The 24,024-nt window shown below is 34.3% G+C and overlaps 2 protein-coding genes across 4 annotated transcripts; both read right to left on the bottom strand.

Moving 5' to 3' along the window:
• Nucleotides 1–10,371: 10,371 nt before the first annotated feature.
• On the bottom strand, nucleotides 10,372–16,446 carry LOC130821075 (WPP domain-interacting tail-anchored protein 2-like). Of its 3 annotated transcripts, none has more exons than XM_057686690.1 (5): nucleotides 16,320–16,446; nucleotides 13,578–14,152; nucleotides 12,436–13,481; nucleotides 11,619–11,852; nucleotides 10,372–11,040 (listed from the first exon to the last, which is right to left on the bottom strand). In XM_057686690.1, the coding sequence occupies exons 2-5, from the start codon at nucleotides 14,116–14,118 to the stop codon at nucleotides 10,696–10,698; spliced, it is 2,166 nt and encodes a 721-aa protein (XP_057542673.1). In that variant the 5' UTR covers nucleotides 14,119–14,152; nucleotides 16,320–16,446; the 3' UTR covers nucleotides 10,372–10,695. The 3 variants fall into 3 exon arrangements, with proteins under 3 accessions (XP_057542673.1, XP_057542672.1, XP_057542671.1); XM_057686689.1 differs by having other exon boundaries at nucleotides 10,399–11,040; nucleotides 13,578–14,454; nucleotides 16,320–16,420; XM_057686688.1 differs by lacking the exon at nucleotides 16,320–16,446 and having other exon boundaries at nucleotides 10,399–11,040; nucleotides 13,578–16,303.
• A 1,111-nt stretch (nucleotides 16,447–17,557) lies between these two features.
• Nucleotides 17,558–23,711, bottom strand: LOC130821077 (transcription factor bHLH49). The gene is made up of 8 exons (XM_057686691.1): nucleotides 23,437–23,711; nucleotides 21,600–22,579; nucleotides 20,950–21,180; nucleotides 20,517–20,582; nucleotides 20,369–20,437; nucleotides 18,733–18,804; nucleotides 18,436–18,636; nucleotides 17,558–18,336 (listed from the first exon to the last, which is right to left on the bottom strand). The coding sequence occupies exons 2-8, from the start codon at nucleotides 22,404–22,406 to the stop codon at nucleotides 18,244–18,246; spliced, it is 1,539 nt and encodes a 512-aa protein (XP_057542674.1). The 5' UTR covers nucleotides 22,407–22,579; nucleotides 23,437–23,711; the 3' UTR covers nucleotides 17,558–18,243.
• Nucleotides 23,712–24,024: the final 313 nt, after the last annotated feature.

Genomic DNA, 24,024 nt, shown 5'->3' on the forward strand with positions numbered 1-24,024 from the left:
GGTTTATCTGCAGCTATTCGTGACGTCTTCCCAGGTAAAAAGGCTTTGCTGATTCATTATTGTGGTTATATCTAATGATAATGTCTTAATTACGTTCAATGTTTTGTTTAATGTAGATGTGCGGCATTTGTTATGCATCTGGCATATTGGCAACGACGTTAAGAACATGGTGGACAAGTTGTGTGGCGGCAAGAAAAATCAACAAGGGCAAGTATTCAGGAAAAGTAGATGGAATCCCTTGGTTGAAAGTTCTACGATCGAGGAATATGAAGAGAGATGGCAAGTGATCGTCAGTACGTGGTCGGTTAGGAACAAAAAGGTCGTTCGGTATTTGACTGGAACATGGATTCCACTGAGAGAGAAATTTGTCCGTGCGTGGACGAATGATTGTTTACACTTGGGTAACCAGACTACCAGCAGAGTTGAAAGCCAACACTCGTCTTTTAAGTACTACCTTGGTAGCGGTAATAGCTCATTCGATACCCTTTTCAAAAGGGCGCACGCACAGATTACAAATCAGCAAGCTAGAATCCGACAAGCGCTACAGGAATCCATGTCTTCTGTACCAAGATCAATGCGACAGCATTACTTTAGACCTCTATATCGCCACGTATCTCTCTATGCCTTGGAGCAGCTCCAGCTTGAGTATAACCGCATGTTAGAACTCGGTGATTTTGTGTTTAACAAATGTGGTTGTGTACTTTAACAAACCCATGGATTGCCGTGTGCATGTTATTTACATATGTCCATCGGATCACATGGTGCTTTGTATTTGGATGACATTCATGAATTCTGGAGTACTTTGAGGTACACAGAGGTAGGAGACGAAACCGATGAAGGAGTACGATACGCGAACGCCAATGACAAAGAGTACTTTCAATCTCTGGTCGATGAAGTCCTCAAATCTGATCCCGCTGTTGTTCGCCGAATGTCTCAGTTACTTGAATATGAACTACACCCAGATGGTGCGGAAATACCTGAGCCTTACGCTAGTCCACCGAGAAAGGGAAGACCAAGCACAAGTAAAACCATGAGAAGGAGAAAAAGTTCATTTGAATATAGCAGATCATCTTCTCGCGGTCGAGGGTCTAGATCTTCTTCCCGTGGGAGATCTAGTGGCAGATCTAGTGGCTGAGAGACGCAATCTTCAGTAGGAATTAAGTTCAGTTTCAACTTATCCGGTACTTGACTTTTTTCGTTTTTTGCATTAATTCGTCTCAGTTTACGCATATTAACTTTATCTACATTTATTGTAGATGATCCTGGAGGTCGATATTTTTTACACTTTCCATGGCCTAATAACATCTCATTCATCCTTCCTCCTTACTTGTTCGACTGGATTGATGTGTTAGGTGATGGTAACTGTGGATTTAGAGCAATTGCCGTCACAGAGCTGGGAGGCGAGGAAGCATGGCCTCTTTTAAGACGTGCTATGAGTATGGAAATGCAAATGAACAGAGCGCAATACCTAACTTTGTATCTATCCCAGAAGTCACTAGACGAGGCTATATTCAGAATAGGTGCATACGTCAATGGACCTGCTCCTTTCATGCACTGGATGGATGCACCGATGGCTTTGTACTCTGCAGCAACATTTCTAAACATTGCCATTGCTTATTATGGTTCTGCTGACGGTGATTCGCAATACAACTGTTTGATTCTCCCGTTAAGGAAAGCATCAGGCGTGAATAGTGTAAATAAAGTAATACATATATGTTGGGTTAATGGAAATCATTTTGTTCAACTTTTAATGAACGATGATTCGTCCCCTCTCCCGCCCATCCATCCACGTTGGAAACAAGCAGCTGACAATTTCTCCAAACATCTTGACACACATTTCAGTACGAGGATTATGCTCTGGAATAATCTACGCGGGCCACGATCACGACCAACTAATACCACCGCTGACGGTGCTGTAAATTTAGATACTCCATAGAATTTATACACGACATTCATTATAAATTGTATATAATCCATAATTATACTATTGTGTATACGAATGACATTCATTGACGAAAAGAAATGCAATAATTAATGTTAAATAGTTTCAGTACAGACTATACAGCAGAAGAAGGAAATGTCACGTAGTAGGTACCGTGTGCCGGTCGGACAGCCTTGGCTGGTCTAATAGGAGTGGGAGGAATAGCCTGCACGAACCCAATCTGTCGCAATGTCCGCTCCGGCAAATACACCTCCACAACATCAAAGCACGTGATACCCCCGATTACGGTGGTGCGTGGGTGATCATTCAGCAACGCACCAGCAGCAGAATTGTAGGGAGTCCATTCAACCTGCATACCAGCGAAGTTCACAAAAAAATACTATAAATTGAAAACAACATGCATGACAAAATGTAATGTACAATACCTGAGTCTCCGTCAATGAATCAAGAACCTTGCGGCAGTCCCTCAACCTGTCTAGCTCACGACATGGTTTTTTCGGTGTCCACATCTCCGCCCTAGTCATGTTTGGCACATCTTCTCGGCGAGCATGAGGGCGGAAAGCGGGAAAGTACTCATAGATCCATGTCTGGAGCAACGTGAGGCATCCAGCAATGGTCTTGCAACCAGCCCTAGATGCCATTCCGAGCTGCCTGTACAAGAACGCCAAGGTCACCGCACCCCAGGCCACGTCCTGCTGATCGTCGTTCACGGCAAGTATCGGGTGAGGTCGCATGCCAATTCTGGACTTATCCGCCAACAAGGTAGAGCTGATGACAGCCATGTAGTACGCTGTCTTCTAGGTATCCATGACCTGCGACCTATGACACAGCCGCATCAATTCAGCAACGGTTATGCATCCGCTGGTGAATGAACCTTTACGCCGAAGCTCAGACAGAGGCTCCCCGAACAGATTGGTGATACCAACCTCCCACTCCGCCTCCGAAGACTCAGCCGGCAGAGAACCTTCAATAGAAATACCCAATATGCGTTGCACGTCGTGCAACATAATCGTCATCTCTCCCCAGGGCATGTGGAAGGTGTTCGTATCCGGCTGCCACCTCTCGACGAACGCCGATATCAAAGCACAGTCGATGTGCTGGTGCATAATGACCGGTAGTCGGCCGAGGGAAGTGGCAGGTAGAACATCGTTTAGCGCATCGGACATATCCTTCAGTCCGATGATGGACTCCACCGGTCTCTTCCTAATACGGCAATCTAGAATCGGAGGCGTACGCTCGGAGCCGTCATAAATAAGTTTAGCTATGTGCCCGCCATAGCTAGGGATCAGTCGCGTATCTGTCGGCCCCCCGGGCTGGGGTGATGTCACTAACCAGTCCGTGTTAGTGGACTGTGAGGGCCTGCTCTCCCGTGGCGGCTGATTATCGGCAAATCTGCCGTCGGGGCCGCGAACAACAGCCCAGTCCAATTGGCGAGACTCAGGAGCTTGGAACTGAACATCATCAGCATCATTATCATCATCACTATAAACCCCCCAACTACTCTGGAGGCTGTCAGCCTGGTCATCAATATGAGTACGCACTTGGTTCAGCGTACTCGACCTTTGGGTCTCACTGTGTCTGACAGCCTCTTCATGCCTAGCCCTCCTAGCAGAACCCGTCACCCCCCTCTCATGCGGGTCCCCTCTAAGTAAAGTAGGCCTTGAACTATTACCTCTCAACAATTGCCTAAAAAAACCTTTTCCTTTTCCTTGATTACCAGCCATTTTCTACAATTTTTTACAGTTTCATTCAAACATAAATAATAATTTAACAACAAAAAATTTAACATACAAATTTACACTAATAATTTATAAAACAAAACATGAACATATTTTTAATAATAAAAAGAATAACAATCACATTAATAATAACATAATTAATTATAATAACATTAACATATATTTAATAAAAAAAAACAATCACAATAATAATAATAAAATTAATAATAATAACATTAACAACAATAATAACATACTTCAAAATTTAAATTAATTATTCCTAAATATACGGAAAAAAAAAAATTAAAAAGGAGCCGCCCAGATCTGGGCGACTCCTTTTCAATTTTTTTTTTTTTTTTTTAAATATCATTATTTCAAAACAATATATAAAACTTACTAAAAAAAATACACATTACAACATACAAATTTACACTAATAATTCATAAAACAAAACATACTTCAAAATTTAAATTAATTATTCCAAAATGCAAAAGAAAAAAAAAATGAAGAGGAGTCGCCCAGATCTGGGCGACTGTTCTTAATTTTTTTTTTTTTCAACATTCAAAACAATATATAAAATTTACTAAAAAAAAAATTACACATTACAACATACAAATTTACAATAATAATTTATAAAACAAAACATACTCCAAAATTTAAATTAATTAATCCTAAATACACGGAAAAAAAAAATTCAAAAGGAGTCGCCTAGATCTGGGCGGCTGTACCCCGGTTCAGGCGCCTAATTTTGGGCGCCTGAACCGGGGTCCAGCCGCCCAGATCTGGGCGACTCGTTTTGAAATTTTTTTTTTTTCTTTTGCAACTAATTAAATTAAAAATAACTTACCTCGATTAATAATTTGGGGATTGTACTTAATTTTTGCTCCGAGATTTAGCTTTAGTGAGTTGGTTTTTAGTTGTAGTGAGAATAATTTTAGTTGGAGTGTGGTATATATAGGAATTTTACCTTTAATGGCAATGTTGTTATTTTTTAAAAAACTAAGGGTAAAATGGTAATTTACTCAGGGGGGTGGCGATAAAATGAAAAGGGTGGCGGAATATAAGGATTGGGTGAAAAAAATTGGTTAGCCATTATTGGAATATTATGTGATTGGGGTATGCTCTTTATCCTAAAGGGACAATTTTATTGGACGTCTTTTTAGACCAGTACTACTATATGATTAGAATATTAAGCTTTTAGAAAGGATCACTATAAATATGTAAAACATACATATAATTAGGAACGAAGATATGAGAAAAAGTTAAGGTGTTGCAACTATTGAGAATAAGATGAAAGAGAACTATATAAAATGGTTTAGGCATGTAAGGATTTGTATGGATAACAATAGGTTGGATCTGGAATGGGTCCAGAGGCACTTGGATTTAAATTTGTTTTCATAAGTAAGATTCAGATCTAGATTAGAATTCACAAGTCTAAATTTTTTGGATCAAATCCGGATTCATAGATAGTGTGCATCCAATATTAAATCCAAATTCAAAATAAATCCTAACACTTATAATAGAACTGAAACATCTAAAGTGGAAATAGCTTGTTGAATGTTTAAAGTATTAGCGTTTCCTTAGCTATGAATTAAATTCAAAGTTGGTATAAGTTTGTAGGTGACAAAATAATGTCAAATCCCCACCTCATTATCCATGTTCTAAGTATATCCTACGAGATCCAAACAATCATCCAAATGAATACCTTTATAAAAAAAATACAACTTTCACTTCACTAAATTAGGAGACTAGTGTCTTTGTTATCATATCATTTTATATCATATCATATTACAACTGTTCATTTTAGATGTTCTATTTTCTTTTGTACGTTTGCCAATGTACTAATTCAATATTTATACGCGATAATTGTGTATAATTAAAAATTATAAAAACTAGATATTAATAAACCTTATGGTTGAGACGAATCAAAAAAGATCTTATTTGACTATGTTTTAATACATAGATTAAGAATAAAATACAAATTAAGCATGATTGATAAATTTATCCAAAAGCAAATCGCATATTTAAAAGAAACTGGAGGAGTACAATATAATGGAATACAAGATCTGAAAATTTTCAAATAGAGACTTTATATTTATGTTACATTAGTTGATTTTTTATATCAATTATTAATATATCATTACATTTATTATAATTTGATTTAATAATGATAACATGCAGATGCATCTTTCTTAAAAATTTATATTTACATGTACTTTTATATTAACAAACTTCGTACATTGTATGAGTTTCTATACTAATAGCATGTATAAAGATAATAATATAGTATACTCAAATTTTTAGGAAACAAAAGGTATTTCAAAATGATAGGAAAGGAGGAATTTTAGAGATGCAAAAAGTATTAAAAAGCTTTCATTAACCACAATTCCACATAATAATTAAGAAGCTAACACAAGATAATCCAATAGTTCATCTAGTTCTAGATAAACAACTTTTTTTATATTTGTTTTCAAGTACAAGATTTAAATAGAGTTGTTAAAAAGACAATAAAACTAAAAGCACAAGAGAAATACACTATGTTTTATTTAGGTTTGGTGATGTTAGCATGAAGCATTTGTCCATCTTATGATAAAGGGGGGGCTGGGCAACCACAAACACACCAAGTATTGAGGCATGTTACAAATTGACAATGAGGGCAATTTGGTGCACAATCTATTGGTTTTTTGCATCTTGGTGATAACAAACTTCTTGAGCTTTCACCACTCCAACTAACACCTATAAAACAAACACAACAATCAATTTTATGATCAATTATATATTTTTTTTATCTAAATTTGCAACTAATTTATAAATGTCCTTTTTCAATGATGAATGACTATGATCAGACATCATCATCTTACCCAGTGTATTCCGCTCATAAAAAACTATGATCAGAGTCTAAAAAGGAAAGAAAGATGGCAACTCACACCCACAAAGAAGCATACGACCAAAAAATTCCACATCGAGAATGATCCACAGATAATCTTTCTTTAGTCTCACTCATCCAAACATGGAAACCACTAAGCACTATGATTGTTATATTTCTTTACTTGTGGTGTTAAGTCTTAATGTTTATTTTGCATTGTCATATGCTTTTTATATTGTTTTGTACGTCTTGCATTATGTTGTTTTGATTTTCTTTATAAGTCTTTTTTGAGTCAAGTGACTGTATCTTCTCTATGGATATGATTTGTCGTCATTAATTTTTTTATAGACAAGTGAGATATATACGATGTGTATGATTATGATGATGATGTAATATAATATTAATGCAACTATTTATAAATAAGTTATGACATCAATAACTGTTCTTGAATCAATTTAATGGTCAACTGATTAATTTTCTATCAACCTATGCAATTAATTTATCAATAAATTATACTTGTAAAATATCAAAATTAAAAGGTGATATTAAACAAAAATATTAGTCAGTTTGGCAAAATAAATCGTTAGACAATTTTAGTATATTTAGGTACAAATAAATAGTTAGATGATCAAACCATATAAAATTAATGTTTGGTAAATTAGCTGATTGAAACAACTTGTTATTATAAACCAACTAGTTTACAACAAGTTGCTCCAAACAACATGTTTAAAATCAGCTGGTTAAATCAATTGATAAAATCAGATACTTTAATAGGCTTATCAATTGTTTGCCAAATACAGATTTGTATATCAATAGTTTGAGAACCTAAAAGAGAAAGGAGAAAAGAGTAAGAAGAGAGAAAAACCAGCTATGAGGAGGAGCCATAGTGTTAGGAGGATGCTTATCTTGAGTGAAGAAAGGAACATTGCAAAATAAAAATTGCTTAAAATTGAGACTTAAAAGAGAAAAAAATTGGATATGAACTATGAATTATATGCACTTAGATATCACTAATTCACTTGTATTTATAGCACTAAAAATAAGCTCAATAAAAAATCTAGTGGGTACTATGAAATTTGTATATACTATATGTAGTTATTGATGTACATGCTTGCTTTAATAAATAGTCAATATTTTTCAAGGACGTGTCTAATTTTTAGATGCTATGAAAAAGTTTTTTTTTTTAATTTTTGCACTTAAAAATAAATGAAATGGAATTGCAAATTAATATATATGTAGCAAGCAAATAGCATGTATCTATAATGGGAACATATAACACCTAACCAAAACATAACTACTACTATAGTATTATAAAATAAAAAAAGAATAGGTGAAGATATATATAAATAATATTAAGACTTATTGGTTCTTTTAAAAAATACTTTAAGTAAATGAGATGTTTTAATTTATTAATAAATGGACCAATGAAATAACATAATTTATAAGTTTGCTTTTTGAATTATTTATTCTCTTTTGTAACTTTTATTGTTGCTCTTGCTTTTCCTTCATGTATGATTTAACTACTCTATCAATTTTTTATTAATATTTTCATGTTAAATGTTCATTGGTTGGTCTAATGTAATAACAATAAGGATGATGTTAAATCTTTAATTATAAGATATAAAGCCAACTACATAAACGATAAACTAATTTAAAAAATTAATTCATTTACTTTTATTTAATTATCCCAATGATATTAGTGGCTTTCATGATCTAAGAAGGGTTTAAGCACTACAAAAAAAAAAGTGAAATACCAATAAACTTTTACTTTTAAGTAATTTTTGTAGGAAATACTAACAAATTTCCCGCAAATTTTTCTCTTGTTGGCATTTATCAACGAGTTTCCTACGAATACTAAATATGTTGGCATTTGCCAATAAATTCCCTACAATGTTGACATTTACTTACAGGATACTTACAAGGCTACAACTTATTTTCTTGTAGGGATTTCCCTACAAACTCACTACAAGAAGCTTGTAGGAAATTTTTTTTTGAAAAACAATTCTAAGGGTGATTTAATTTGAGTGGGAATTGAAAACTTTACCTACTAAATGCTGCTTGTGAGCAATTTTTTTAAAAAAATTAGAAAAAAAAGTTTGTGGAAAATTTTTGAATTTTAATCTATATAAACGGTTTTTTTAGATAGTTTTTATAGGCATATGTATTTTAAACTATGATACATTAATATTTATTGTATATTAAAGTTATTGTAAATTATATATTAAAGTATTATATAGTTATTGTTAGAAAAATTTCACATGATAACATTCAATTTTTATGAAATGCCAGTGGTAACACTTTTTCAAGAAAATTCCACATGGTAGCATCCAATTTATGCACAAATTAATTGCCGTAGCATTTTCCCTTAAGTTCTTGTTAAATTCCGTTTAATTCATCATTTTGTAAGTTTTTTCCACATGGTATCATCCAGTTTTTATTTAATTCACAATTTAAACGTTTAATTCACAATTTAAACGTTTAATTCATCAATTTAATGTTTAATTCACCGTTTAATTTATTAACGCCCATAAATGTTATAATAATTTTTTTTTCATTCAAATTGTTGCCATTATAAAGTTCAAAAGGTAAGTAGCCAAGCACTAATACTAATACATATTTACTTCAAGCAAAATTAGAGATAATTCTAATAATAATAAAATGATGCACAAGTAGATACAACAAAAGGCTAAGGTTTTATTAGAGGTTATGAACACTGGTTCCCCATCGTCTCCATCAACACCAAATCCTACTTGCCATCTTTCTGTTTGTTAACCGCGTTAATCATTAGCTTTTTGTAATATTGGTTTATACATTTTTTTCATAAATTGTAAAGAAAAAGATAAATAAATAGGTAACTTTTTTGTAGCAAATCTTTTTTAGCAGGAAAATACTTGCTTTTATTATTAGAATTATCTCTAATTTTGCTTGAAGTAAATATGTATTAGTATTAGTGCTTGGCTACTTACCTTTTGAACTTTATAATGCCAACAATTTGAATGAAAACAAATTATTACAACATTTATGGGCGTTAATGAAATAAACGGTGAATTACACGTTAAAATTGTGAATTAAACAAAAACTGGATGCTACCATGTGGAAAAAACTTAGCAAATGATGAATTAAACGTAATTTAACAAGAACTTAACGGAAAATGCTACAGCAATTAGTTTGTGCATAAACTGGATGCTATTATGTGGAATTTTCTTAAAAAAAATGCTACCACTGGTATTTCATAAAAATTGGATGCTACCATGTGGAATTTCCCTTATAGTTATTAGTGATATAGAAAATCGAAATTAAATTATTTATTATACTTTTGAATTAAAAAAGCATATAATATATTTTTGTTTATCTCGTCATACAAGTTATTTTTAATCTTGTTACCATTTGTGTGAGGATGCTGAATACAGTTTTCCTTTAAGATCAACCTAAAAGCGATCTTGCTAGATGTGGTGTGTGAGGCCCTTAAAATGACTTCTCTGTCCAAAAAGAGTTAGAACCTTTTGTCGAATCTTGTTCCCGTGATTACATGTGCGCTAGCCCGAAGGTTGGATGCAAAAAAACCCGCTCTGATGCTTAAGTCAATACTGTTGTATTTATGGCAGATCATATATCATTCTAGATTAAGGGAATATTCAGTGACGTGAATTTTTTTGGAGTAAATAGTTGATTATTTATGGATGTGAGGTCCTTTGACAAATTGAAAATATTTTATGTATTAAAATCGTCAAGTTTTTCTTTATAGAGAGAATGAAGTTAATACTCTTTATAATGTTTGTGTATTTTAGAGCAATACATTTATGTATTTTAAAATCAAAGCTTGATTTTGGCATATTTGTACTTTTGTAGTGCCTTTTGTCGTATATAGAAAACCAATATGTATACACTAATGTTTAATCTTAAGGCTAATAATATAGTTACAAACTATATCAAACTAAAGATAATTATAATAACAAAATTACAAATACAATATTCATCAATCTCTAACTATTTTGTATACAGGAAAAAATAATTGATGTAATCAATAATTACAAAAAAAAACCAAATTTACACTTCTAATGTCTCACAAGCTCTTAAAACTAAATTGTTTGCAATCGATAATTACACGCAAACGAGTTATAATCTAAACGAACAACCAAAATGTCAACCTATCCCCCTGTTCGTTTTTTCTATTCGAAGCGAATATATTGACGTCTCATGATATGATATATCTCTAGCCAATCGACGTTCATTACTAACACGGAAAATCCTACAACAAAAACCGCAGCAAAGAGGCAAGACTTCTTATTGAATTGTTTGTTCTTCATCTTGCCCACATTTTCATGGCTCGTACGACTAGCAGCATTTTCATGGGTTATATTAGAATCGGCAGCAGCACCAGATCGGGAGGAACCTGCAGCTTCAGCTTCTTCATGGTCTGTACAATTAGCGACAATAGTCATAGCAACGTCGTGTGATCTAGGGATAGCTGTAGCTTCTGTTTTATGTGTGTTTTTGTCTGATGTCTCGTACACCTGCAGTTGAGTGCAAAATAACTTACATAAATATGATTGTAGTCATTTAGAGCAAGTATATATAAACACTTGGATTAACATGACATAAACCAGCTTTAACCAAGAACGAAGCCACACGGGGGCACCAAGGGCTCAGCCCCCACGAGCCGCGGCCTACTATTGCTTGCGATTTATTTTTCTAGTTTGGCCCCTGTAAAATTTTCAATTATATATTGCTAATATTGCTAAATAGTTTCTCGGGCCTCTTAGCTTTTATTTTCTGGCTTCACCCCTAGCTTTATCCATAAGGCAAAATATGGCATGCATCACTGTAACGTGAAGGTATTGTAAAAGTTTATGATCTTGACCGATATATAGGCCGAAACAGAGACTGATCCTAAAACTAATGATTGACCGAGTTCACTATATTACTAGGTATGCCATGTAAAGAAACTGTAGTTTTAAGCAGAGTCGTGTTAAACATTTTCAGGGCCAGAGCAAAAATTAACATTACTACTTATGTACAAAGGATACAAGATTTATCAAAAATTAACATTACTACTATATCAACCTGATAGGAGTAGCTAGATTACGCTCACCTGTGAATATACGACTTCATCAACCTGGTTACTCGCGGTGGCTGTTGTCGAAGTTTCAACTACCTCTTCGGTATTTGCTAGTTCTGTGCTTATTCCAGTAGCAGGATCATCTGTGGCGGTGTCGATGTCTTTTTTATCATCGTCTTTCTTGCTTTGAGTAGCCCCAAGCAAGTTTTTCCTTGTTTTCCGCAACTCCTCCAACAATATCGTGTTTTCTCTGGCTAAAGAGGATAACTGCAAAAATGGACTTAATAGTCATGTACCTTCTGGTATATGTCAGTATAACCATAATTTCTAAAACTAATGTGGCTAACTCTAATGTAGGTTTCACTCCTAAAATTCCTCCTCCACAAATTCTCCATAATTGTGTTGGTGTACATCCATTTCATAAAGATTTGAATTTGAACATAATTGTTTTCGAAAATTAGATTAGTTAATTACTAAATAAAAATACCAAATCCAAAATCCCAAGAGATTGGTGCCGGCTATCTGAACCAATAGATCAATTCCAATGGTCATCCACATGAACCTAAAAATTTAAATACTTCATATATAGTTTTTATTAGACTCTCAAGTATAAATAAATTACTAGGGTGTCACTAGAGATGTTCAAAACAACCCAATGACCCGATATTCACCCAACCTTGTATCGAACCCGATTTGACCCGACTTAAAAATGGATTTACAATTATGTAAAAACCAATGGGGACAAAAAAAAACAATTTTGAACAGACCCGAAACACTTTACCCGAACAATGAACATTTCCAGGTGTCACCAAGTAGTTTTTATTAATACAAATAAACTTGGAAATCATACCTGTTTCTGAAGCCTCTCTCTTTCAATAGCTAACTGCACAGCCATTTCATTGAAAACCTTTGCCAAATTTTTGATTTCCTTTTCCCTTGCTACTTGTAATTTGTTTACTTCTTTCTGATTATCCACTAACTTTCCATTTTCATCTTTAAGATAACCTATTTGTTTGTTAAGTTCCACATTCGTCTCCGCTAAATCAAGGCACTCTTTATGCGCACTTTCGACCTTACTCTCGGCTTTCGATACCTTCGATTTTAGCTCCTCGATCAATGTTTCCATGTCCCATATAGCCGTGTAGAGCATACTTTGCTGCTCTAGACTGGCGTCCGCAAAACACTTAGAAGTTTGCAACTTAACATCCAAGTCTCTCACCTGTTTTTCCAACAAACCTATCTTCTCTCCATTACTATCACCACCTTTAAGAAATCCCAATTCTTCTCTAAGCTCCGCATTCTCTTCAGTTAAAGTAACAAGTTTTTCTTCGGCTTCATCCGCTCTAGTTTCCACCATAAAAAGATGTTCTCTTAGAGATTCATTTGTGTCTTCTACCATCGAAAGTTGCTCTTGGATAACCTCATACGAGGCCTTAACCTCTTGTAACTTTGACTCAGAAGCTTTCAACTTCTCTTCAACTTCTTTCAATTTAACCTCCGCGCTTTCCCTTTCTTTCAGTCGCTCTAAGCTATTCTGAAGCTTGGATTTGAGCTCCTCTTCTCTGTGAACCGAGCAATGCATGTTAAATTCACAAATCTGAAAACGTGACATCGTTTCCTTTGCAAACCCCTTATAAACCTGCGAAGAATGTTCAGCTTCTAATAGTCTCTCTAAAACAACGTCTAGAAATGATTCCATACCCAAGACGACATCATTTGTAAGTATGAGCTTTGAGTTTAGCTCTTTCTCTATTCTCTTTGATTCGAGTAACTGTTTCTCGAGATTAAGTTCTGCAGCTAGCGATTTTTCCAGCATGCTAAGCACATATCTTTGCTGCCCAGCAATCTGCATATCATAATTGGATCTCTCGAAATCTTCGATTTCAATCGAGTACACTGCAAATGAGTAGAGGAACCTGATAAGCATTTAGTTTCATAAACTACCTTTCGTTTCTCGACTTTCCACGATTAAAGAAAAAAAGACGAACTTACTGCTGTCATTTCGAATTAATGAAAGTGTTCGGTGAAAATTTACTAATTGCCTCTTCAACTCGGACATTTGCTCTTGTAAATGAATCCAAGAATTTTCCGAAGCCTGCAACTTCGCTTGAAAGACGGTGAATATATCTTTTCTTTTTTTAAAAGAACATATTTCTTGCTGTGCGTCCATCATTTTCGCTTGAAGAATTTCTAAGAAACTCGCTAATTCAGTTATTTCGGAATCTAGATAACCAAATGAAAGATCAAATATCAGAGCCTTCTCGATTTCTACATCGGAGATATTGTTGTTTTGGATCGACAATTCTCCAAGCCCAATCTCTCCGAGTGACACAATTGTCATAAGAAGATCCAAGTTCACTAGCTTCTCAGAAAAGTATGCCAACTCCATGTTTAATAAAGATATTAATTCCATAAGTTTAGTTGGCTCCATTGAACCATTTTCGCTAATCGCAATCCCATTGGATAGAGAATTGCAAGCAGCTTCTGGGTCAACATCTTTGATGCCGTTGGCAACACAAGCATCCAAACCCATGTTTGATTCTTTCGTTTCGACAATTGCAGAGCAGCTGCAAAGAAGGGATGCCAAAGTCTCGATTGTTATGACAACCAAATTCGAGTAACAATCAATCATGTAGTAAATGAAGCACAAACAATGAAAACATAGGATATTTGTTAGAGTATATAACATATTCTGGGGCCTCAACCATCAGCAGCTTAAGCTTTTGGTTGAGTTGGTTCTTTCACATGGTATCAGAGCCAACAAGCTTGGGTGGTAAAGTGTTGCAACTTAAAAGAAGTAGCCACACTAATTATCAAAAATTGAAAAACCCGCATCAAGGCTTCAACTTACAGCACGGGCTAGAAATATCTATAAACAAAAGGAGAAACCAAGTAAGAAAATTACATTATACCATCGAGTCGTTGATTAGGCTCTGCACAATAGTGCTTATTTTAACTTATTTGAACGCATTAGAACATATCAACTTTTTAATTAAACTAATTTGAACGAGAATTAATTATCTAATTATTAACATGCAAAATATTGATATGCATGAGCGAGAATCACCTAAATAACCCTTAACTAAACGGCCTTTATACCAATGTTTTATGCCTTAAATGAACTTAATGTCCCTTAGGGCATGCCTGAGTTGAGAATAAATATTTAAAAGAAAATAAAAGTCAAACTACAAAAATAAAGGTAAAGTAGAGGTAAATTATTTGAACTTATTAGTCCTTATGAATTTATCAGAATTTCTTATTCCTTAAATACACCATTTAAAATAGAGAATAGAATTCTTTGGAAGAAGAATCTATGTGGATAATCATTAAAACTGATACATTGGTTCATGTACCCATCCTAATCTTTTGTGATTAAAGCTTTAGCATTGTTGTTGTGAGAATAGAGAATAGAAGGAAATGGAAGCAAAGGAAGGGAAATAGAAGGATAGGGTTCCCCTCATTTTGATAGCAAACGGAGTGTGTGAGAATAGAAGAGAGGTAATGGAAGAAATGGATTTCTTCACTTCACATAAGAAACTAATTCTTCCCGAAATGGAAATATTGGAAAAAGAACTCTAATCCCCCCCCCCCCCCCTCTCTTAATTCTTTTGATCCCTCGGCTTCATTTTCCTCCTTATATGCCATCCAAACAACCTCCGACTCTTACAGTCTATAACGCCAAACATCATTGAACATTCATAAAACTACATGTTTAACACCATTGGAAAAAATAGACATACTTATCAGAATATCACAATCATTCCTTGATCCACCTTACTCCATCAAACTACTCATTTGTCCTCTTTGATTTGAATCAAAGAGAAAGATGATAATTTTTTATAAAAAGTGATAATAAATGAAAAGAGAGAATGAATTATATGGATGAAATTAAAAGAGAGTTAAAATGTATGGATAAGATTAAAAGAAAGTAGTGGGACATTGTTCAAAATTAGAATTGATGCAAATTAAGTGGGACGGAATGGGATGGAGGGAGTAGTCAACAAATCCGGCCAAATGGAAAACCCTCAAGCCATCTATTCAACTTCTAAACTATCCCAAATCTCAAAATTTGATATATTCAATTTTAACCTATAACACATTTCCACATAACCATCATCAAGCATCAACAAATTGACCAACTTTATGAATCAAACTCAGCATACAACAGCAAAATTCCGCCAATTTTCGACAACTACGAGTCCATCCAAGAAACAAAGCATCATAGAATAGGATAATTACTAATTCTAGTTCCTCCCGAATCATCAACAATGCCAAAGTCTTAATCAATTTCAATGGTCGTCCATATGAACCAATTAGAAATCATAACTTATTGAAGTTTGAACTCCATTTTCTTCAAACTTATCTACCAAACTATCAAGTAGACCACTATGTATGACATGCAAGATGCAGCTATCACAATTAAGTAAAATTTACTTTAAAAAGTAAAATCCCACAATAACCCATAAAACATTCCCTATAAACACCCTTAACCCACAAATACAACAACTAAATGCAACAATATTTGAGCATAAAGTGTCACGTAATTTGCTAATCTTCTTGCGAATTGAAAAAGTTTACACTAAGACTACATATTACAACCCAAATCAGCAAGGAAAAAGTCAACTACCCATCAAAATTCAAGAACAAAAATCAATGAAACTTGAGTGTATAGACTATAATTAAGCATCTAGAAGAATTATAATTCAAGTATTAAGTATAAAGGTGAAATCTTACCTTATGAGAGAGAAAGTAGAGAGAGAAACAGTTGAGGAATTAACCCAGAAAAAAATGCTCTGCTTTTGTTGTTTCTTGTTGTTAAGTTATCAGTCAGAGTCAATCACAAGAAAACTACTGGTTGTGGGTACCTTTGTCTAATAAGGATGGTGTCTAAAATGAGCCTAGTGTGCGTAGGTTAGCGAGTTAAAGTGAGATGAAAGTGGACAAGTGATGGAGCGGTCTGTAGTGCGCACGTTAGTACAAAGCAGGGGGTAGTTGAATTATTGAAAGGGAGGGCGGGTGGGGTTGAACGTGGAGCTTACTTGAATCAAAATAAAGCCTTGGAATGTCATTTAATTACAATTATCTGTCGATTTTATTTGATTTGCACCTCTTTTAAATATGTATAAATATTAATATTATTCTTAATATGTAGTTGGTATATTAAGTAAAATCAACAAATGAATAAAATAAAAAAAAATTAAAATTTAAAATAGTTGTAAAAATTGTTGTCAAAAGAAAAAATACTGCAAAATAAGTGAAATAACATGGTAATATATTAGTATTATGGTCATGAAGTTGTAGATTTGGAATATTATTTGGCATGCCAAAGTGGACTTCACTAATGTTCTTAAGGGAGGGAACTTCCCAAAGTGGAATTTTCTAATTTATGTCATGGATGGATGACTGATATTATTTGGCATTTTATGTTCTTTACAAAATTAACTCTAAAAATAATTTTTGTAATATATATGTGTTTAGAGAATAAAATATTGTTAATTTCAAAAATAAATAGTGTAGTAGTGAAAATGTCTCTTTTAATGCTTGTAATTACCATGTCCTCTTCTGATTTTCTTTAACTTAGCATTGATAGTCTCTTGTTCTTGTCATGTTTAATACTCCGTATTCTTGTCATTTTTAATGTGCAAAGTTATCCCTCTATTGTTTGCTATTCTTTCTTTAGTTTAAATTAAATAGCTCTAATTGCAATTTGAGATACTCTTGTGAGAAACAGTTTTCTCGGTGAAAGAACCTCAAAAAAATGAGTCTATACGCTAATAATTAGTATTATTAGACTGTTTAACGAATATATAAGGCATGTCTTACGGTGAAACCGTATCATATAACAATTAGTATCACAATGAGCTACTCTTTCGAGAAACGGTTTCTCGGTGCGACGACCTCAAAACAAGTCTATAATAATTAATATTATTGGACTATTTAACCCATATACGAGGCACATCTAACACGGTGACTAAAAATAAACTTGGCCAACTTTTTATTCATTATAGGACAGGGATAGTAGGCGAAAATCAGATACAAGGACAGAGTTTCTTTCAAGCTAAATACTCCTAATTCCTAATTATGCTTAAACAGAACTAGTATACTCATCCATAATCATCAACAATTAACAAGGGAAAGCATGAATTTTACATTATATTCCACAATCATGATCAAAACAAAGATTAGTGAACAACAATTTTGGATCCAGGCTAAAGAAGAGCCCTTGCGATTTGAGATTGTAGCATTCCTGAGCATGTACATCAATCGAAGCCTCGGCTTATCCTTACCCGACATTTTTCAACGTTGAGCTACGCCTTTAAAGGCGTTAGTCGTTACTATTTAGTATTTACTCAAGAATTTATAAAACATCAAAAAGTCCCACAATGAGATCGATCCTCTGAGAGACATTAGTTATTACGAATATACAGCTCGAATTCTAGGTGACTGGATGACGCTTCACTATATCATAGATTCTCTTCAATGACTGGCATCCAATGTCCAGGAAGGGAAACCGCAGAAACGTGCGAGTTTCTGTTGACCAAAACTTTGATAGAAATCGATTTTTAGCTTTCATAAATTTCAGGAAGTCATGTTTTTTAAAAGATCAATCCTTCAAGCACGGGAAATGTTGCACGAACAATTATAAAAGGCAAAAGTTCTAACAGTTCGTTTCTTGGTTATCAAGCGGAGCATTAGCATTAAAACCCATTTGCACAACGTTGTGAAGCTCACCGTCCCAAACATTAGGAAGCTGTTCGAACATTTTCAGATTAATTTGAAGTTCAGATAATGCGCTGAGTAGCATCAAATATTGAGAGCAGAAAAAGGGTTACGAAGGAAGACAAATTACCTGCAGCGCATGCTCTTTGTACGCTCCTATATTTGGCATTTGTGAACTAATCACCCTCTGTAGTGCATCCGAAGAGTTTCCTACGGCAGGAATACCGGGGGGCAAGATGGGCGGTTGAGTTGAGTGAAGGGGAGGGTAAGGCAATGAAATATCCGGAGAAAATGCAAGACCAGATGGACCAGGTCGTGCAGAAAACATTTGCTGCGAAGCATACACAGCATCAGAGATAAATTGAACCAAAAATCCATTTACGGAAGCATATATTTACGCGATTTGGCAGGAATCAAGGTCACTCACATCTTTTGCGAGAAGACGCTCGATGTTGAAGTCCAATTGAGGGTTAACTGTTGCCAACTTCATTGACAAAAACTGTTAAAAATAGAATGATGCATAAGCCATAAGCAAGATGAGGGAAGCAAACAAGAGGAAATCATGATGCAAATATATGAAACCACGAGAATAAAAGTTCAACATCATGAAGATTAATTGGAAACAAAGATTCAACAAAATTTGAGCATTGAAGAAAAAACTAACTGAAAGTAGAACGATAATCAATACTCCCTCCGTTCCTTTGATTTTATACATTCTCTATTTTTGTCTGTCCCACTTGCCTTGCTACATTTCCTATTATGAAAATGGTCCCCGTCACTTTTTTGAATTTTCATCATACATTTCTTCTCTCTTTTAATACTACCCATACGATTTAATTTTATTTTTATTCTACCAACAATCAGGGCTGGCCATAGACGGGGCGAGCTGGGCTTACGTCCAAGGCCCAAAAAATTTGCAATTTGCTTTTGCGTGGAATCGAACACAAATCTATTGTGTGGAAGATAAGACAGTTGGCCACCAAGCGGGGTCAGATGGCTTGTATATATGACATTGTTTATTGATTATACTGTGCACAATTGTGGATGCACGAACTTTAAGTAGACTTTCAAGACATTAAACGTTAGTTAATATTCCTAATAAATAAGTCAAATTTTCTTGTGAGCTTTCTTTTTCTATGATTAATCTCATAAATATAATATTTTTTATTTTTTATATATGTTTTCCTTATTATAATGCATTTTTTTATGTGTTTATTTGACTAATTTTATATTTGTTGATTTTGAGATAATTTATATTATGGTTGTTTAATATTTTATCTTTATTTTTGGATAATAAATACAATTGTTTTATGAAGTTATATGTGGTCCTTTTAAAGTTTAAATATATCAACATATAAGTTTTTGTTGTACGGAGCTAAGGGGATCTTAAGTTGTGCAAATCCCGTTTTCCAAATCATGCTTTGTCTTGTCCTTATTTATATAATGTAGGTTCATTTACTAAATTTACTTTTACTTTGCTATAAAGATAGCTCTCTTGATATAGAATTTGATATTAGTAATTTTACATTGAAAATTTCTCTTAGAAAATTCTTATTAGATTTTATGTTATGTATTGGTGCATACGTTATTTTCTTTTCCGATAGTATAGGTATAAAATTTTTTGATCTTCTTTCATTGTTTTGCTTCAGTTATATCTCGTAGAGACATTTTGTATCATAAAGTTGCAATTAATATGAAATGGAGTATATACATCGTTAGGACCTATAATTTACGTTTCACCAACCAACAATCAAACTACTTTCTGATAGTTGAGCCAAATCTTTGGTAGCAAACTCGAGGGACTGAAGAGTACAAGATAAAGCAAATCAATACAACATGCCACTGCCAAAATGCCAAGTGGCACCAACCTAGGATGGCTTTGGGGTCAAATATTCGCAATATTACACTAATAATAGCAGAGGAGATTTTCAATTGGTCTGCAAATATATTAAAGTGTCGTTCTACTATAGTTCAATTTAATCTAAAATCAAATAACTCCAAATCTTTGGTTCCGTCGAGAAGACAAAGAAAATATATGGGAAGAAAAGAACGGATTCTTGTACCTCAACCTGCCGTTGTAAAGATTGTACATAGTTGATAATTTCGTCCAGCATAACTGCTTTGCCAGTGGCCTGCAGAACTAACAGCTTAAGTTTAAAATCTCAAAAGATAAAAGTTTAAAATCCACAGCAAACTATGTTCAGAAATCACCTTGCTACAACCAGGCACAAGATCTTGAAGAAATTTCATTCTCTCACTAATTTTTTCTCTCCTAACCTATCGTCAAGTTGAATGATCATCAGTAAAAGCAAAAGATAAAGGAAATATTGATATTAATAATCCAACCTTTCACTCATCCACTGTGAATAATCCCACCTTTTGATTATTTTTTAATAATTCAACCTTTGCCCTTAATTTGCTATCAGCATAACCTTTTATTTTATAATAATTCAACACTTGCCTTAGTTTGCTATCAGCAAACCCTATTAGTATGCTGACAGCTAACTAATGGCAAAGGTTGATTTATTAAAAAATAATCCAAAGTTGGGATTATGAAAGGTTAGATTATTAATATCAATTTTTCCAAAGATAAACCCTAATAATCTACAAGTTTACTCGATAAGTCAATAAGGAATGCGTTTACCCTTTCTGCTAGACTATGGCTGTTAGTAGCCTGTCCTCTCCGTGCTCTCACATGTATGTATTCTTCCTTCGGTGAATCAAAAGCCGGAGAACTCTGTTTACCATGTTTTCCATTAGGCTTATTCCCAGCTCCTGTTGAATTCTGCTTTCCTTTCTGTTGAATTTCTGGATTATTCTTCCCGGCTTCGCCAATTTGCTGCTGATTTCCATTGGCTTGCTCAGCCTCCATATCCTAACATTAAAATCAAATCAACACACGATGTTGGACGGTAAACAGCAAACACTCAACATTCCAGTCCCCAGCGCCATAAAATGACTCCCACGTATGTGGGGTTTGGGGGTCGAATGTACGCATCCTTCCTCTAGTTAGTGATAAAAAGAGGTTATTTCTGATTGACCCTTGGTAGCAAACAAAATTTGCAACTTCACGTAAATAAGACGTGCACATGACTCGATGAGTCGTTTTAATTTAGTCTACTATAATCCGAAACAAAAAAACTATGAATCTTTGGCCCTATCGAAATAAGAAATGCACATGACTTGATGAGTCGCTTTAATATAGTCTACTATAATCCGAAACCAAAAAACTATGGATCTTTGCCAATCAAAATAAGGGACACTAAAAGAAATATATTAATATATTACTGTTACCTGATTACCCCGCTTTCTTTTCTTTGCATCTTTTACCGTTAAAGGTACCCCCTCGTCTTGGGCCAAGCCACCACTAAACTCGGGTTCATCAGAATCATTTCCAGACATAGAAACATCCTGTTTAGCTTCATCATTAGACCTTTCAACAGCCGTGTCAATCTTTTGCAATTCCACAGCCCCATGTTCAGGAGGCAAAGAAACATCCTTGGAGGTATCAGCTAAGCATGCCTCAGATTTTTGAGGGAGCCTACCCGATAACGTTTTAAAGGTGTTTCCTGACAATACTTCTTGCATACCTTGTATCATTACCTCGCCTCGGGTATAAGGATTACAACATTGATGAATACCCAAAGGATTCAACATATCCCCAAAATTCCCCCCACTAAAGCTGGAGAACCGAGCAGCACGCTCAATGAATGCCGAATCAGTTGAAAACTGGGATAAGCTATGATGCACCATCCCTGCCATGCTTGGTAAAAATGGGCCACCTTTGAGCATTAAAAGTGGATCGGAAACACCTGCCCCGTTATGAACATCCATTTCACTGAAGCCTAAGGGTGCTGTGTTAACAGAATGCTCCCAAACTTTTGGACCAAACGAGTCCACAATTGAACCAGAGGAACAGGAATGACCAACAGCATCTCCACAAACAGCCATAGAATTCCCACTCGACACTAAACCCATTGACGACTTCGCAAAATTGGGAATATCATATCGCCAATCAGCTGATAAACTAACGGGGTGATAGCTCAGGGGTTCTTCATTACTCTTTTCTAGTTCTAATTTATCCTTATCGTTCATACCCATACCGACTTCAATTAATGAGCACAAGCAACAAACAATTGACTCTCTTCCTCTTTTTTCTATTTTTTCAAATTACCCCAATGTTTTAGAGGTTTAAAGGTTTGACAGAAGCAAAAGAAAAAACCAAAAATCCCTCACAAGAATCCCAATTCCCTTATTGAGTTAAGATCAGAAACCTGAAAAACCAACAGGAACCCACCAAAATGAACAAGGAAAATAATCAAAATCAAATGAAATAATGCAAATTCATGCTATTTTTATTAAAAAAGAGAAAAAAAAAAAAAAAAAAAAAAAAAAAAAAAAAAAAAAGCCCAGATAAATTAAGAGCTCAGTGACAAAGATTCCCCTTCCCCACAACACACAAATAAAGCAAGGAACCTCAATTAAACCCACACAGAAACTACTGACTGCTATAGACTGACGAGGGCCAGTTAAGGCAAAACCAGATAATGAAGGCAATAGAAAGGTCAGGTACCCACTTCAATCAATGAACTGATAGCAACATAGCATCATTAAAACCAAACTCATGTAACCATTTCCAATTTTCCATGTACTATGATCATAACCAATTTTTTTGGGTTACAGGGTAGGCTAAGGGGAGGGACTAGTAAGAATCGAACTCGGGTTCCTCCAACGGGAATGTTTCAACTGAGACAAGACCCGATTCTGAATTCTGAAGATCACAACCAATCTTAACAGCCTACAACAATTTCTTAAATTGTAATTGACTGAACATGTACAACAACTAAAATTGGTACTAGAGAGACATAATCCTCCATTAGGGAAGAGAGAGACACCAATAAGAATCTATTCAATACCAGAAATTTACAGAAAAAGACTATAAGTGCATTCAATTTGAACCAAATTCATTGATTTCAGCATAATAAATAACACACCCAGTACTTGAATTTAAAAACAGAAATACTGAAATTAGACATAAACCCTAGTCAAAATAAATCACCCCTCTTGACTGAATCATAGAGAAGACTATAGAAACAGAAAAATCAACTAAAAAGTAGAGAAATAAAGATACCCATTTCAGATTTTGAGCTACTTTTAGTACTCTGACATCCATTGAAGCTTTTTACTGAAGAAAACTTTATTAAATTTTGGCCTTTTTTTCAGTTCACTTGCTTCTTGTACCCCTGTTTGTATGATTTTTGAATTGCCCACAAGCAAAAATTTTGTCTTTTAAATGTCAATGTCCAAGAAATTGTTAAGAGAGAGAAAACAATTAAGGGTAGTAAGAAAAATTAAGCAAAAAAAATTAGTGAGAGAAATAGGGAAGCTAGAGAGAGAAAAGAAAAAGAACAATGGCAAAAGTCCTGCATTTATACCCACGCCTGTATAAAAAAGAGAGCTATTGATGATTAACTACCGTCATTATTAAAGTTAATTAAAAAATAATAACAGATTAACTTAATTAATTGATAATTAGATTTAAAGTTAAATTGATTGTGTGTGAATACTGATTAGAAGTACTGAATAGTTTATCTTTTTTAGTACATGTAGGAAGAGGGAGAGGATAGCGAGATTCAAACTTAAACTCTAGTATTATTATCTTAGTTAATGTATTCTATTGATAGAAAATTATGATCAGGATTTGATAATAGAAGTAAAA

The sequence above is a fragment of the Amaranthus tricolor genome, chromosome 8 (assembly GCF_026212465.1).
Source record: "Amaranthus tricolor cultivar Red isolate AtriRed21 chromosome 8, ASM2621246v1, whole genome shotgun sequence".
NCBI lineage: Eukaryota > Viridiplantae > Streptophyta > Magnoliopsida > Caryophyllales > Amaranthaceae > Amaranthus > Amaranthus tricolor.